The sequence below is a fragment of the Triplophysa dalaica genome, chromosome 22 (assembly GCF_015846415.1).
Source record: "Triplophysa dalaica isolate WHDGS20190420 chromosome 22, ASM1584641v1, whole genome shotgun sequence".
Taxonomy (NCBI): domain Eukaryota; kingdom Metazoa; phylum Chordata; class Actinopteri; order Cypriniformes; family Nemacheilidae; genus Triplophysa; species Triplophysa dalaica.
Window position 1 is genome coordinate 18,417,221 of NC_079563.1, and position 18,009 is coordinate 18,435,229.

Genomic DNA, 18,009 nt, shown 5'->3' on the forward strand with positions numbered 1-18,009 from the left:
TTTATTATCTTAGTCTAACATTTTGTCCACAGCTGTAGTACGATAATGAAATGAACAGGGTTTATTCTGTAGTGCTTTTCACAAGTTTTCATTTTGGCAAATCGGCTTTACAGAAAAGAAATGATGTGAAAGAGACAGTAAAGAAATAAGAATAAAATAGTATTATATCAAATAACTTAGAATGATATTATATATAAAAAATGCAAGATTCCCAATCCCTACTCAACCCTCCTAAATTATTGTGTATGGGATTGTAATTGTTTTTCTTTTATTGTTTCTTAAATCAAGACAAAGAAACAAAATAATAATCGAGCATATCAAAAATCTCGAATCAATATAACCATGTAGCAGCACAAAACAAAAGTGAGATACAATGAAAAAAATAAAAGACAAATAAAAACGTATACAGTGACACAATTTAAAGAATACCATTGACATTGTGATTGTATCGTACATCTGTCGATGTCTTTGTGATATTGCGTAGCATCTTGGCCTTTTCCTGAACCCGCCTGTTGTCATCCACACAGATTTGCTCATTAACTGTCATTAACCCTCATCTTTCCACATGTCCAATTACTGTCAATCCAAGCGAGCGCTGGAAACATCACAGCCTGCTATATAAATAACACTCATGCGTTCCTCGGGGTTCCTGCACGCTAGAGAAAAGCTCTAATGGAAACTTTGATGGATAGGAATGTGTAAATGCGTTTCGAGGGTGTGGAGTTCGAAACGAAGCAGTCGTGCTGCAAATTTAATTCAATTCCTGAAAGGTCAAATTGACCCGCCTCCTTGAAAGTCTCAATGGTCGAAAACTCATTTTCAGACCCGTCCCGCAGGGCACCATCCTCTATGAAACTGACGGATTCACAGCCTTATTGGATGCTGTAAAACGGGATGTTAACTTGGCTAAAACGGTCACAATTAGGGCCATGGGACATTCCTGCATAAACACCCCCGACTCTAATCCGTTCCTTGGGAATGTTTGTATTTGGCTGCCACAGGACTTTACTAGGGTTTTACCATAACAACGACTGCCTACCCACAAGCTCTTAAAATACTCGCTTGTGTGGACCAAGAATGCCCCCCCACCCTGCAGTCACCTTTATATAAATAGAGACGGCTCTTTTGTGTTATCTGTACTTGGGAGATATGTTTAGACTGTGAACCAGCTCGTCCTCGGGTTTATTTAAAAAGTCCTGTTACGTTTTCCAGACACATCTATTTTACAGGTAGACTTGAATCAATTCTTGATTTTTCTTTTCATGTTATCTAGGCAAGTCCAGCTCACTTGCTGTTGACTTTAGATTACAGAAGAAATAACACATCTGACTGAAAAGTACAAACTTATTTCTCCAGGCAAAAGATTGTGTTTCCGTCAGGCGTCTGTAGATCGTCTTTCGTATCCACCATAAATGTTTTTAAATCCAAGTGTCTTACTGTGATATTAATGTTCTCTGTTCTCATTTCTCAGGCTGTGAATTGGACTTTGGAAGAACTCGTCCTGAACTGTCCCTGTGACCGTGACCCGGCTGACCATGAGCAACAGCTACAGCACGACCCTGATCGGACCTTCACCCTGGGGCTTTAGACTTCAGGGTGGGAAAGACTTCAGCATGCCCCTCACCATCTCCAAGGTAAGTCTGTGTTTCCAGGATGTCTCAGGAAAGGATCTTTGCGATCTCTTCGGTCCTCCGTTTTTATCGTGCTGAAGTATTGTCTTATACAATAGAATGTCGGGACAGGTTATAGTTTAACTTTCATGAGCCAGGATTGGCTGCTTGCTTTGCACATCTTTGTGCGTCGCTCGTGTTCTCTGAGGAACATCCAGGTGCTACATAGAACTGGAAATGTTGTTGAGATTACGGTCTTTCTTTTGATTTAAAGGGGTCCAAGAACTGTTTGGTTATAAGCATTCTTCCAAATATCTTTCTCTGTGTTCATCAGAACAAACATCTGTACACCGATTTGAAACAACTCGAGGGTGAGTAAATGATGACAGAATTTTTAATTTTGGGTGAACTGTCCCTTAAAAATAGGCCCTTTTTACATTAGTGTGCACTGAAAATCCCCAAATAGCCTCTGTAACAGAGACCACACAAGCTGATTGTTTTGGCTGCAAACGTAAGGTTCTGGACCATCCACACTTTTCTGCATAGTCTCTGATAAAACAAAATTCTGCCCTACATTTTCTTGTTTGTTTAATATCCGGTTTTACTGCTAGACGTCACATTGCATGCCACAAATGTTTTATGTTGACTTTAATTCAAATGCTGTACGCGAGGTTTTTTCGTTTAATATTTGGACATTGTTCCCAAATATACCACCCGGAAAGCAAGCATCTGTCGGCGGTGAGGTTCATCGCCACAGGAAATCAAAAATATCAGAGTAAGGCAGAAAGTCAATGTGTTTGTTTGGTGCTGGATTTAGTTTTTGCCGTAAAACCACTTCAAGAAAACGGTTCTGCTCAAACACAGACCATCTGGTTTATTTAATCGGCGTATTTCCAGTTGATCATAGCAACCGTGTCGAAGTGTAGGACAGCCCCAAGACGCGGTCCTGGGTTGCTCACATGGCTTCCACATGCACTCTGATGCGTCACCTATGATGGAGATGAATCTGTCCAGCGCACCGGCTTTAGACTCCTGGAAGCTCTTTGCCTGTAAATCTGAGCTCAGCTTTGGCAGTCGTCACCGCCTGGCGTGTGTTGAGTGAGAAGATGTTGGCATGGGCTCTCCAAGTGGAGAATAAGCCATACTTTGATGAACGGTTAGTGCTGGATGTAGTAAGTGTTTTTGTTGTGGTACATTTGGTACAGATCTCTCTTGACCCTTCTGCATCCACGGCTCAGTGACGTCTAACGGATAGTGACGGTTTTGGCTTCCATCACGGTTAATATATATAAGCATGTTTATGTCCTTTGTTATTTAAATGTGTGTTTCCACTGTCCCAGCGCTAATGTGGGCTTCTCCGTGAACTCGGACCCTTTTACGGTGTGGTTTGGATGTCTCTGCATGGAGTGGAAAGTGTGACATCACATGCCATGTAAACATGTCATTGCATAAGAACGGAGCGTAAAAGAGCCGGTGTGGGTTGAGAACTGATCTCCCCACCCACCCGGACCGAACGGCATACCTCTGCCGGGACGAAAGCTGTCCGCGATAAGCATGGATAAATTATCTGATGGAAGTATTAATAGGGCCTCTGAATGTTTTCTGTTGGGCTACGCAGGGGCGCGGTGCTCCTCTGCAGCCGCGGGGTTCGGTGATTTCGAGGGTGCGCGGAGGTGCTCGGTGATGTATGAGTGCCAGTGCCCTTCTTTGAAGTGGTCGTGCTCCTTGGCACGGCTCGTTGCATGCAGGATTTTGACGCTCTTCGAGGCTGCCCACTATAGCCCGTCCCAACGGGACATAATGGCTTTTTCCTGTTAGAAGTTATTTATACTCTCGGGCTGCGGAGAGGGGGAGATACAGCGACCAACAGCCTGGGACTGAGCGCAATGTCCAGCGGAAAACTTGAAGCTTTCATTTGACATCTTTGTCCTTATTTGGTAGTGCTGTTTATGTGAAGCATTCAGCTTCTTGCTCGATTCATACACATTTTCCCTTTACATCACACATTTAACTGTATTTACCTCTTTATTGAGCGAAGGTCTGAATGGACGGCTGGAGCCGCAAGGTCACGCAACACATTCGTAAGCAAACTTGATTTCAAGCCAAGACTGGCTGCCAGTTTGAGTTTCTTCCAGAAAGCCTTTCCTCGTATGCTGGTGTCACAAATGCTTTTACCACAAACCGTATATAATGGGCTTTTAGGGTTTGTGGTAAAAGCAGTCGTGACATCTGTGAGAAACAGGTTTCTATAAGAAACTCAAATGTTGATTGGCATCTTTGAGGAGAAATATCAGAGCGGTGGTGTAAATAATATTCTCCAACATATGGTTTGGAGAAAGAATCTGACGTTCGGATGGTTTGAAACAGAATAAAGTTCTCTGGATTTTTTGGTCTCTGTTAGCGTCTTGATTTACACTCGGATAAAGACACGCAGTGTTTGATTTATAACCCAAATGCAACATAAAAGACAGAGAGGTTTGGACGTAAAACAACGAGCTGTTTAAATACAGCGTGTGCAAGTATCCAATGTTGTATTGGCTCATGTATCGACAATTATTAGGACTTCCTAATGTATAAAACCTGACAGTTAACGAAGACAGTGAGTAGCGCTGTGAAGATCAAACCTTCTGCCTCATTTTCAGAAGTATTTAAGTTAGAATTCCTTTGATTTTTGACTGCAAATGCGATGCAACCTGCTGGAATCGATTGATTTGCATCAATACTACTCATTTAATAATGGTGACCGTTTCATTTGAAGCCTTCCCATCCGGCTGAGAAACCGAGCGTGCATTAAAGGGACGATTCACCCCAAAACAAAAAATGGTATTTTACCTTTTGAGAAATTTTCCAGTCTATGCAATTGAAGTCAATGGAGCAGAAATTGTTTGTTTACCAACATTCTTCACCATCTCTTCTTTTTTGTTTCATACAGGTTTGGAATGACATGAGGGTCAGTAAATAAATAAAGTTCACCCAAATTTTTTTATTCAATCTCTTTAAGACCCGTTGTCATCCTGACTGACTGGGTTGAGACTGCAGCTGCCTGTGTTTCTTTTGGAGCGGCAATGAAGTGTTGATATTGCCGTGGTTGAAGGCCAGGCACAGAACCACAGAGCTGCCTTTGTTTCTCAGTCTTTAAACCTAGAATCGGCGCTTTGAGTGATGTGTCGGGCCAAAGACGCGGCGAGTATGCAAACACAGATGCAAATGCTGAGCCAGCGCATTGAATGCATGCAGTCCAGTCGTGCATAAATAACTGTTGTACGTGGTTAGCGTGCGTCTTTGCATAGCTGTGGTGCCAATAAAACTCAAGTTTCCCTTCAATTTCAGTCTCGTTAAACTGGGTGTGACGTTATTTATTTAGCTTGATTTAGGAGTTTAATTAACTTTTTAAAGACGTCGTTTAGCATGTTTGCATTTAGACTTCTAGTCGATGGTTTGCTGTGCCGTCCCTTAGTGGATCTTCTGATCGCTGCCTTTGAGAAGATAGACCCGCGGTCTGGAATGTTGTAAATGGTTTTTGTGCTACTTTTACAGAAAGAGATAGAAAGCGACAGCTGCTAAGGCAGAAATGGGAAATCTGTCGGAAATAAAGTATGCGTTGTTACATCCGAGTTTGATTTAACTGTGTCGTGAGAGAAGAAGTGCAGAGAGAGAAAGCCTCAAGGCAAAACAGTTGTTCAGAAACCTCAGTCTGTTGCATTTCTCCATTGCAAATGGCCCTTGAGAGATTTTTCTGAGTTTATCCAAGCCCCAAATCTATCAACGTGAAATTTTAATAGATCCTCTCAGTCTTAGACATAACAGACTCTATTATGGGAGCCGCTGTCAACAGAAGAATGTCTCCGTAAGTGATTTACTCAAACACTAAATGCTGAAGAGCTTTATTATGACCTCGTGGTCTTTGACCTTTAGTTGTGGGAGGTGTTGTAAACAAAATAATATTTTTATCTGATCTCGAGCGAGGCCGATAAAACACTGCATTTTCTAATTTACACTCGTGTAAATCATTATGGTGTTGAAAGCTGCAATCCATAACTTTTGCCTCTCTGTTTGAAACAGAATTTGAATTGTCATTCAGTGACTTTGGGTTAAATTCACGATACGCAAACTGTGAGTTGTTTTAACGATAATCTGCATCGCAAATGTCCTCATTGATTTTGTTTAAATGAACCTCATGATCAATTGCGTTGTCTACGTGCGTTCCACCTCATCTTTGTGTCTTCTCATAGACATTCCTTTATGATGTTACCATGGCAACTGTATCTTCTATTGGCAATACGTGACGGACCTTTATCGTTATGCAAAGTCTTTATTTCGATTGGCTGGTTCGTGAGATATCTCATCGAGAATGATTAACTAGCAAGACAGCGTGTTGGAACATTTCATCAGAGCGAGCTGAATCAATACACATCCTGTCTCTTAGTAACAGAGGCAAGTTTAGTCGGAAACAGGTTGTGAAATCTACAATAAAACTTGCTTATCGTTGAAGGAGGTTGAGATTTTGTGTCTTATTCGTGTGAGAAACTGGCTGTGGCTTGTTTGGCTATGCATGAATTCACACCAGCGTAAATGTAGAAAGTATAGGTAACATTATTGGTGTTTTAGACATTTCTCTAAAGAAAAGAGACAGAAATCTTACAAATGTTTTTTTTTACAAATGCATTTTATTGAATATCTTATTATGAACCCAAACATTTCTCATCAAATTCACCCAAATCCAGACAATTTATACCTCTACTATCTACATTCATTTGACATCTCTGTACTCTTCATGGACTTCTACAACTGTCTCATTTGTTTGTGTTTATTTCTTTAAGCAATTTTAGGTGAAACGTTTAAGATTTAGTTAATATTTAAATCAAACATAGGTGAGAACTCCAAATCTCTGAGCAATAACAATTTTCAAATTTGGAAATTTGTAAGAAACATGATTATTTGAATAAACAATGAACACGAGGGCTATCAAAGGATTCATCACGATTATTCGCATTCAGAATAAAAGTTTGTGTTTACAAAATATATGTGTGTACATTGTGCATATTCATATTATAAATACATACACATACAGTACATGTATACATATTTAGGAAATACTTACATGTGTATTTATATATTATATATACATATTTAATAATTTTACATTTATAAATAATAATTTCATTAATAATAAGTTGTCAGGGGCACTTTGGCAGGCCATCCATCAACAAAAATAAAGTTTTTATATATTTAAGGTAGGAAATTTACAAAATATCTTCATGGAACATGATCTTTATCCTAATGATTTTTGGCATAAAACAAAAAATCGATAACTTTGACCCATACAATGTACTTTTGTCATTTATTAAAAATGTTCCTGTACTACGTAAGACTGGTTTTGTGATCCAGGGTCACAGACACAGTTTATATTGAGCCATAACTATGCCTTAGTTGAATGTATATATTTATGTCGCTTTTATAAAACTGCCTTTGAAGAATACATTACTGGTGTGCATCTCGAAACGAAACAATGCAACAGAAATATTTAAGATATTTCTGGGCAAGTTATATTCAGTTAAGACAGGTCACACATTCATTTTAGTCTGGGACCAGCCTTAAGCCTTGTCTGTGAAACCGGGCCATAGTGTATTAATAATATGTTGAGCATTTTAAATCACTAATCCTATTTTAAATCTCTTACGGTCTTGAATGGGAGTTGTAGTTTAGCTTTACGATACCATGGACAGTAAAGAAGCTCACTAGATTTTGAAACAGCTGAAGTGTGGGATGTTCCAGCAGGGATTATCCGAGGAAGGAAGCAGTAGGTGTCCGTGAGGATTGTTCCTGTCTATCTAATCTTAAAATGCTCCTTTTTTGGTGACACTGGATCATGGCAGTGCGATCGCAGCCTGACGTTGTGATATTCCAGTTCTGCTGCTGATTGTTTCCTCCCACCCTACGGTTACATCCAGGTTCTTCCTCTCCGTTCGGTTCTCAAAACCCCTTCCCATCATCCCATAACCCTCAGAAAGCGTCTGCTTTGTGTCCGCCTAACATTGGATACTCGTGCTGAACAAATCTGCTCTAATTTTAGCCGTCTGCTCGTGTTGAACTTTTTTATTCCCAGATGGACGCTCCTCTGACCCCACTTCACATACGGCCTTGTATGTTTCACCCAGATAAGACCGGAATGTCTTGTAGCATAGCGTTTAGTCTCCGTGACTGGATGTGTGTATTAGGGACTGTTATTGTTTAAGGGTAACACTAGATTCCATTCGGAACAATAATCTAGACTTGCATAGGCAGAAGGTGTTTTTAAAGAACAGGAACTGGAAGATGAATGGCGTCCAGTGGGCCGCGTCGGCCTCAGATTTCCTGAGACAAAAACTTGGCACATGTCTGTGACGAATAGCTTACGGATTCCATAAAGGCTTTCAGTATTTCGACTTAAGACAAGTATATGAGTGATGGTGTAAATATAAAAATTTAAATTTGAATGCGTAATAGTTCGCCTTAAAAGAAACGCTCTGTCATAATTTGCACTCCCGGCTTAATTTGATATACCCTCCGAAGACCTGTTATATAGGGCATGAGTCATACAAACTACTTGTAGTGTTTTTTGTGCTTTCAGCTTGGCCATGTACGTCACAATTACACAAATACATTTGCTTTTCTCTGAGGGATTGGATGGTAACATTCTCTGCTGAATATGAACCGTGCAGGTTAGGCTCGCTTGTTGGTCGGTCCAGGATCCAGTGGTCTGACATGGGCGCGTTGTTCGGCTACCACAGCTCAAAATAATTCCACTGAATGGTTAATGCGGCTTTCGGCAAATAAAAGTCAACTAAGGCTTTGTGGCTTTGACTTTAGAGTCTGTAAGATGTTTTGTGGCACGTTCTAACTTGTCATTTTTGGGAGCAAACACACAGGGCCCAATTATAACACCAGCAGTCATAGAGAACACATGGACTAGTTTCATCTCCAGACTCCAGAGTTGGTCAGTAGAGCAATTTTAGGTAAAAGTCTGGAGCATCATGATAAAAATACTGCGACTGATGCAACACTTAACAATTACATTATGTCATGTTGAGTTTATTTATTAAAGCAGCTCTATGAACTTTTGCTCAAGGCCCCCCATGTGGTTGATAAGTACAATTGTCTGTTACCGGTGTCGTAAATAATGTCGCTGTATAAGCCTCCAGTGGGCAGCGCGATACATGTGAATTTGTTTAACGGGCTGATGAAACCGGCAAATGCAGGAACGTTGTTTGGAAATCATCCGTTAGGGGGCTGCTCAGGTTGCAGCGGCAGTAGAATTTGTCCAGTTAAGAGTTTAAATCATTTAAGAGACATTATTTTATGGTCGAAAAACTACAAAGTGTTGCTTTAAATCTGTATGGTTTCTTTGAATATTGTATAATCTGCATACACCCTACCATCTCCAGCATGTTTAAATAAGTGTATAGTATTCTAAATAAATAAAGATTGTTAGATTGTAACTGCATATTTTCAACCAGATTTATTTTGTTATAAATTCAATAGTATGTGTAAATTAACTATATTTACCCTTTCTCAGCGTCGCATGTTTATTTGTCATCAAAATTCTGTATTTTTGATAGATACATGTGTGCTTGATGACGTAAAACACAAAAGTAATACTGAGAAAACACGCAATATGTTATTATATTTCTATAAAAGAAGGTTTTAAAGCGTTGATGTTCAATAAATCAATTTATTAAATGAATGCAAGGTTTGTATTGGAACAGAAAGTGGTTTAGAGATGTATGATTTTTCTTGTTATTTGTTCTTTTGCATATTTGCAGTCGGCTGACTTTAGATTGACCTCATATTTCAGATAAATGAGACAAGTGTTGATGAGACAACTCGCAGTCAGTGTCAAATTCTGACTCCACGTGTAGACAAATCACTTGAACGGAGTGCATATCAGTTGCTTCATGGAGGAATTTATGTCAGCTGTGTTTTGGTTTGGACTCTACGTGATTTGCATGGTGTTGCTGATAACTTTCATACTGTTTCTTAATCATCTCGTACCTCTCTTTGGTCCATTAAAAGCTCAATTTTTTTTAGATTTAGAAATTAATGGCTTGTGGTGGTTGAGGTGGTTTTTTTGTATTTTGTCCATGTTGGCATCTGCCTCATTTGGCTTCCACCAAATTACTGTTGAGAGCCTTTCATTGATCTCTTTCAGCTTCATTTTTTCGTTTCAAAGAAAGTTCAGTTACTCTGAACCCTGAATCACTCAGATATTCAGTCCAGATGAGAGAAGCGTGGAGCTGTCAAGACAGAGGTTTACTGCAGGTTAGGTTGCTTCTTCATCCTGAACTGATGTAAGATTTCTGATCATTTGAAACGTTGGGTTTTCTCTTTGATCTGATCAAATACATTTGCAGGAAACCTTGTAAATCATTCTCCTTCAAATGTATAATACTAAATATGGTGAAACGTATTGAGCATTCAGAACTCATTCATTCAAATGATATTTCTAGTAATAAAAAGATTGACACTGCTATTCTTGATTCTAAATATAAATAACTCATCGCATGATTTGAGACATTTTAAGGAAAGTATTGCTCTGCGGTTTTGAGCAATAAGCATCATGATGGTGATTTTGTACTGTTGAATCTGCTGCTTTGTTACAATGAAAACTTTAAAAAACGTCAGTCCTAGTAAACTACTAATTGGATATTTACCTCTAAAAATGTTTAGCTTTATATTGAGGTGATCTGGTTTGAATCATGAAATGAAAGCTCATCTATCATGTCCCACTGGCTTGCTCCTCTCTCTCTGATTTATAGCTTCTGTGGGTTTGTGTGAGTTTGGGGTTGTTGGCAGGATGGCTGGATGTAATCGGAGTTTAAACCAGCCCTCATACTCTCCTTTTGTTAAAACTGGGAAAATAAAGAAAGATTTAGCCTTGGAATCAGATGCGAGTGTTTCCCACCGCATTTTAACACTTAAATGTACATTGATGTGCTTGGGAGACGCTTTTATCCAAAACGATTAAGTGTATTGAAGCTATTCGTTTTTTCTGTACGTGTTATTCAGGGATCGAACCCTCAGCCTTTACGTTGCAAACACAATGCTGGATTGATTGAAAATTCATGGCTCTCTTCTGAGCCGTTTCAAAAGGTTTTTTGGTTTGTGTTGCTATGGAAGTTGTGTTTTTTCAGTTATTATTGTGATATATTGAGCAAACGCCTGACCCTGAATATGAGCAACGTTCAAGAACGAATTGGTTGCAAATTAAGTTATGTCCCATAATTCCCCTTGAAAAGTCAGTGGAACTGTTATGTTTGTCTCAGTTAATCTTTAGCGTAAGATCAATAAATGTCCTGTAAACATATTAAGACCACACTCATACTGTAGTTTAGATTCAAACTCATCGTTTCTTTGCCAAAGTTTTCCCCCCTGGCCTCACTAAAGGCGATTGAAATGCCGTGGGCTTTCTCTCCCGGGGGCTGCGGGTGAATGAAGCTCTTCTGCTCTTTTAAGATGGCTGCTCGATGGAGACAGTTGTGTGGACGCTTGTTAAACAGCTTTAATGTGTCTTTGCTTGCCTTTTAAGGAACAGGGAACTTCTCAGGGAAACATTATGTCATTGTGTCGGACATTCAGTGAATGCAGGTTTCCAACCAGGTGTTTCACTGAAACTGAGAGAGAACCGTTTCAAGCTCAAAATAAATATTTTAAATCATCATACAACGGCATAAGACACAAACACAGTTTTGGTTTTAATACACTTGACTGAATGTTTGTTTTGTTTTGGTAACTTTTTGGGGACTTGCAATAGACTTTTATTGTTTTATACTGACCTAATAGTATTTTCTATAACTTAACAGGAACATGTATTCATTCGGAAGATGCTTTTATTCAATGCGACTTACAAGTAGGAGAGCATATAAACATTTTATCAACACGTTAAAGAGTACCGTTAGTTTACAAGGCCATGCTACTAGGAGGATTAAGGCTGGAGTAAGCAAGGGAGAGAATAAAAAATAGTTTTTTTTAAGACAAGACATAGTCAGCTGGCCGGTCAGTAGAAAATTGCAGTTGTCCAGTCTTGATATGACCAGAGCTTGGCCTAGCAGCTGAGAGCCGTGCTCCGACTGGAAAGGCCTGTTTTTCCTGACGTTGTAGAGCACATACCTGCAAGTTCGAGTGGTGTGAGAGGTGAATCTCAGCTGGTCATCGAGTATAACCCCCAGGTTCCTCGCAGACTTGGTGGGTGTTATAGTTGAGGATCCGAGTTGAAAGGTAAGGTGGTGTTCGATTGATGGGTGGGCCGGTATAACCAGGAAATGTTTACTCTATCTTGGAGAGGTTGAGTTGTAGGTGATGCTCTTTCATCCAAGAGAGATGTCCAGAAGGCAGGCAGAGACACGGCAGAGAAGGTGGGATCATCTTGCTGAAATGAGAAATAAAGCTGCGTATCTGCATAAAAATTGTATGAGAACCCATGTGCCTTGATAATTAGACCCAGGGAGGTGGTAAATATAGAAAAGAGGAGAGGAGCAAGAACTGGTCCCTGAGGAACTCCTAACCCTAACCCTCTCCTCTACAGGTTACCTTACAGGATCTGCCATTTGAGATAAGAGTCAAACCAGTTAAGTGCAGCTCCAGAGATACTCAGTTTGGAGAGAGTGGACAGCAGGATCTGGTGGTTCACAGTGTCAAATGCAGCAGAGAGATCAAGCAGAATAAGGACGGATGACAAGGATTTAGCCCTAGCCCAGCCCTTGCCTGACCATTCCACATTTTTCCCTAAAAAATTCTTTATTTAATATTTTTATTAATCAGTATCTTCGTGGTGTTCTTGGTGGGTGAAAAAAGAGTTGTGTGTATGAGGTTTTGATGAGATTCAGATTGAGCAGATAATGATGATCCATAGGTTTATCATCAAGTATTTTTATGGGGATTTCACCTCAATTCGATTTGTGTGATTGTGGTTAATCTCCAAGCAGAGACACAGATGGAAGTGTTTGGAAACTGAGGAATTTCCATGAGGAAACTGAAATGAAATGAACGTGTCCTTGTTTTGTCCTGTTTAGCATAACTTGCGTCTCTGGTTAACAACATGTGGGTTTTTTTTCTTCGTTAATTGCTCGGAACTGCTTCTCTGTAATCATTCATATAGCTGTGCATATTTCTGCACATGGAGGTTTACACGTCTCATGGGAATCTCATGAGTTGTTGTGACTGCTCTTCTTATTCGTGCTGTGAAATGCGAGTAGGTTTGATGTGGCCCTCGACACTCTCGCGTGGCTATAAAAGGACGATCACCAACCGATCGTTACCGTTTACTGCCCGACATAAAACTGAGCGGCTCTCCACCAGCGTGGCCTCTGCGGTACGTGACCGACTGCCAAGTGGAAGAGGGCAGATATCTCATCCATTTGGCTTTCTAGAGATTCTCATCTGCCAAACACATGTAATGAAAAGCGTTCAGCTTCGTTTTAAATCGAACAAAGGATGTTTGTCCCGTTCGTTTCATTTCAGGTGGACGGAATCCATTCGTAGTGCTGGAGAGGAAAAAGGGTGACATGAAAGTGAAATCAGCCACTTTGGGATTTGGTTTCATGAAACTGAGGTTTAATTTATAGTTTACATCACCTCTGGCTGTCGTACACACTACACCATGTGTGTTTGTGTGTATTTAGGACGTGTTCTTCTGACCTGGCGAGGACCTCACTTCTCTCGTCTGTTTGTTTTCCTCTTGTGGGGTCTCCGTGGACCCTTATATCAGATTCGGCTTTGAGGTGCAGTATCTTTGAGCGGGTGTGTGTGACCTTGAGGTGGATTTGTGCTCAGGAATTTGAAGGTTGTGTGACCTCTAGTTTTAGTTTCCCACTGTGTGTGTAAGTGATGTGGCATATTGTACTGCTCAAGTCAAGATGAAAGACTTTTCAAACATTTCCTGTTTCCCCGTTTACATTCCTGATATACATTCCTTACGGCGTACGATTCTTGCCCTGAATAACATTTGTTTTCTTAAATCACAAACTTGAATTTTCTATTGTTTCTTTGCAGTTCGTGGAATAGACAGTCATAATAGTGTTGTTTTTGTATTTCTTTGAATTTGGCACACAGCCAGAGGGTTCTTTGTTGGAAAAGTGCATATTCATTTACAATAGGTTCTTAAGGGAACATAATAATTTAAATAAGTCAACAATATCCAGTCATTCATTTATAGGCGTTTTGTTGTTTACTGTTGTTGACTAGCAGGACTGAAGTGAGGTACTGGTGTGATGAAGGATTGAGGTTCTTCATGCTTTGTTATATAATCACATAACCGAGACCTGCCTGTCCAGACACGTCAAGAAGACTGTCCGATTTCACATGCTACCCACCCTGTGAATCAGAACACCAGCTTGTGTCAGAGAGTTTAACACACATAATAGATCACAGAAAACATCTCTCCAGAAGACATCACGCTTCAATGGCAGCAGATAGATCATTTGATAACGGTGTCACTCAGGATTTGTGTTAACCCCATACAATGTGTGCATTTCAAAAAGCCAGTTTTCGGTTTGCATTTTTTATTAAACATTTTGTGTAACTTCTCTTTAAAAAAAATCCCAAGATGGTGCCGTGGATGGCTGCCTCGGTGTGTAGCTTTGTGTTTTTGTCAGTTTGTTCTGTTTTTGTTTCTCGTGTTACATTCTCTGTGTTCTGCTGTTGTTGTTCTGTACTGGTCGCACACCCCTTTCACCAAAACAAATTCCTTGTATGTGCAAACATACTTTTCAAAAAATCTCTCGCTCTCATTTTCAGTTGTCGAAATTGCATTAAATAAACAAATAAAGCTAATTTCAAACAATAAAGTATTTTTCTGCTCCTAAGCTCTTATAGCTTTATTCTTTTAGTTTTATTTTATGAGGGTGTTTGTATGAAGGTCTAAATATTGTATGTGGTTGCAGGAAATTAGCCAACTTAATTTGTGAACATGTACATATTTGGTCATGCGGCATATTTGAATTAAGCACATGTTTTGGTTTCAGTTTTTTAATAAGCTAAAATGTTTATGTCGTCATTTCATTTCAGAAGACATTTGATAAACCTTTCGGTGAATGACGGATGCATGAAGTTTTTGGAGCTTTAAAATTATAGACCTCTGCAAAGAATCTATAACTGTTGAATGGTTTTATTTTAATACAAAAAAATATTAAGATTAATTAAATCTCAAATAAATTGTTATATTATAACAAACACAGCCCTGAAGTTAACTGGAACAGTAAAAAGTGGACATGTAAAAAAAACATTGTTTATATAGTTGAGCGCAAGTTTTTTTGGCGAACTAAATAAACAACTACCTTGCTAGAGCTGTTATCTGAGAATCTACGCAGGACTGCTGTAGCTGTTTAGGTTGATTTGGCTTTGTGTAAATCATTCAAGTTACGCCACTGCTTTTCACTGGCTGAAGCTGGTGAGCTATTATGTTGTTTATTAGCCCCGACAAGATGATAAGACCCTCCCCAATATTAACAAGTACAGGAATCATTTATGTGACCGAGTCTAATAGCCCGTCAGTCATAGTCTGATAAAGAAAACAGCACTGCATTGTCTCAAAGCTGCTAGCTACGGATTTAAAGCCCCCAATAAATCAACCTCCCCCACCCCGGCTGGGCTCTCGTGTTCAGCCACGTCTACTGCGGGTAAATTTTGGCTCTGAGCATCTCGCCGCACTTCAGCACCAAAGCTCTGAGATCCGTCTTTATCATCTGACGGACTCTCTTCAATTGGGGCCAATAGGTTCAAAGGTCATCAGAGCATCACTCACGTGTCGACGGTGTGCTTTTGGTGCGTCTGCTTCTGTGTACGGTTTCAATTTATGGCACACTGTGATGCGTAGCGAATCAGAATCAACATTTCACTCACTTCTGTTGTGCTTTTTTATTGCCACTGACTCTTCTGTTATCTGTGTGTTTGTTTGTGTAGCTGACGGATGGAGGGAAAGCGGCTAAAGCTAAGATCAGCGTGGGCGACATCGTGCTCTCCATCGACGGAATCGCCACAGACTCCATGACGCACCTGGAGGCACAAAACAAAATTAAAGCCTGCGTGGGAAATCTCAGTCTGTCGCTGCTGAGGTACGAGAACACACACAGACATCCACTCACAAGGGTTCTGAGTTTCAGAGAAATCACATCATCCTCCAGATAAGATCAGGGATTGTGTACATAAATATGACAGTAGGGCCTTCGGATGGGGAAGAGCTGTTTGGTTAGGAGGTCTCGTCCCTCCAGGGGGCCTCTTCTCGTGACCGGGCACGCAAGTTCTAATGCACTCAAGATGTCTGGGTTGTAGCGTGTATTTACGAGCCTCTCGGCGCACATCGGCACTGTCTGTTCTGTTGTATCTGAAGAGGGTTGAGAGCGCGTGAACGCTGTCGGTTGTCATGGACACTGTGTTTCTGAGGCACAATAATCTGTTTGTGGACTTCTCAGTTGTGCGAGGTCACACAGATCGGAGTCAAAGTTTGGCTCGAATATTTCACAAAAGATTAAAGTTTCATAACTGAATGACTTTCTTCTGAGAACATTTTTGATGTAAACGCATGAGATTTTTTTTCTCCTACAAAGATATAGTTTGATTTAAGGAGAACAGTGATATAGACTTTATAGTAAAGCTTTTGTGATTTTTTATTGTGCTTGTTTTCTGCTCAATAGTGTCAGTTCTTGTTTAATCTTCTGCTTTTTTGCTTCTGCGGAAGAATACGGTCTTCAGGTTCGGAATAGCATGTGGGTGAATAAATGGTGATGATTTTTCATTGTTAGGTGAAACTGTTTCTTGACGGCGTTTATTTGTGTTGACCAGCGCTAATGTGAATTTTGAAATTGAGATTTTACATCATCTGAAAACTGATTAAACACACTTTCCATTGATGTATGTTTTTGTCAGGATAGGACGGATATTTGGCCGGGATACAACTATTAAATCTATTGTGAAATTCACCTTTAAAGTTGTCCAAATGAAGTCCTTAGCAAAAATAGTCCTCACTCTCAAAAATAAAGTTTTGATATTTTTAGTGAAGAAATGTATAAAATATCTTCATGGATCACGATCTTTACTTAATATCCTAATGATTTCTGGCATTAAAGAAAAATCAATCATTTTGACCCGTACAATGTATTTTTGGCTATTGCTAAAAATTTCCCTGTGCTACCCATCACTGGTTTTGTGCTTCAAATATATTTACATTTTTTAACACTATATTTAAAAACGCTTTTCTACTAAATAGCAAGACTGATATTCTAGAATTGTGGAAGGAAATGTCGAGGTTAGATATTGTGCAATGGCCCTGGAATCTTCCATTAAAGTGTTTCAGTGGGTTTTTAAGAGTCAGTGAATCTGCAAAGATCATCAGAGAAATCGCAGCACTAAAACTTTACTATTAAGATAACATTGTGTTTAGAGGAGATGAACGTTTGCACAGGCTCCCAGAGAGCCATTAGAAAGTCATCCACCCAGAACACCGCAGTTCTCTCATCTCAACTATTACTTCGCTTTTTCTACATTTAAACGCTTTACTGTGTGTACCACTGCATTTAGAGATTTTACATTTCAATCATACTCTTTTCATTTTTTCGCCTCAAAAGCATAACATGTAAAACATCTTTATTAACTTTTGATCATGAATCTGGTTGGACAGAAAATCAATTTCATATAGTTTAAAGTCCTATATATAAAATTTAGCGGCATCTTGTGGTGAGGTTGCGAAGTGCAACCAACGGCTTACTCCACCCCTCCCTTTAGAAGCACTCTGTGGCTGACACAGGACTAAGAGGTCTTCACATTTTCGTTTCTTTGAGATAAAGTATTTACGAAACTCGCTCTGTAGAGCAATTTGTCCATTTAGGCCCACTGTAGAAACAACATGGAGAATTCCATTTAAGGGGACCCGCGGTGTATGTAGATAGAAAAAGCTCAGTCTAAGATTATAAAAAGCTAACGCTTCATTATGTACAGTCTTTATACACCTCTGAACACATAGTTATGAATGTTATATTGCATTTCTGTCAAAAGATCCTGCAAAAAATTACACAATGGACGTTTATCAAAAAAAAAGATGAACATGAAAATAAATAAATGACAGATTTGTAAAAATAAATTCAATTCAATTTCAATTCAAGTTTATTTATATAGCGCTTTTCACAATGTGTATTGTTTCAAAGCAGCTTTACAGGGGCAAACAGGAAAAACAGAAAAGTTAAAACAGCACAGTGCATGGTATTTATACAACGAGTAAGTTCATTCTAATAAATAACATCTAATTTCTAAATAAATAAATGAATGAATGCAGTCTCCCGGTGAGCAGGCCAACACTGCCCTGCTGTGGCGAGGAACCCAAACTCCAATGATTGATTAATGGAGAAAAAAACCTCGGGAGAAACCAGGCTCA

The 18,009-nt window shown here is 39.6% G+C and overlaps 1 protein-coding gene across 4 annotated transcripts in view; it reads left to right on the top strand.

The window, feature by feature from the left end:
- Window positions 1-18,009, top strand: part of pdlim5b (PDZ and LIM domain 5b) — a 47,793-nt gene that overhangs the window by 2,995 nt on the left and 26,789 nt on the right. For 3 of the 4 annotated variants that reach the window (XM_056735824.1, XM_056735827.1, XM_056735826.1), the window contains exons 2-3: window positions 1,472-1,634; window positions 15,546-15,697. In XM_056735824.1, coding sequence (XP_056591802.1) covers window positions 1,536-1,634; window positions 15,546-15,697 — 251 coding nt within the window. In that variant the 5' untranslated portion in view covers window positions 1,472-1,535. Of the gene's footprint in view, window positions 1-1,102; window positions 1,230-1,471; window positions 1,635-15,545; window positions 15,698-18,009 lie in introns of those variants that run through there. The other variant, XM_056735825.1, reaches the window with a different exon arrangement.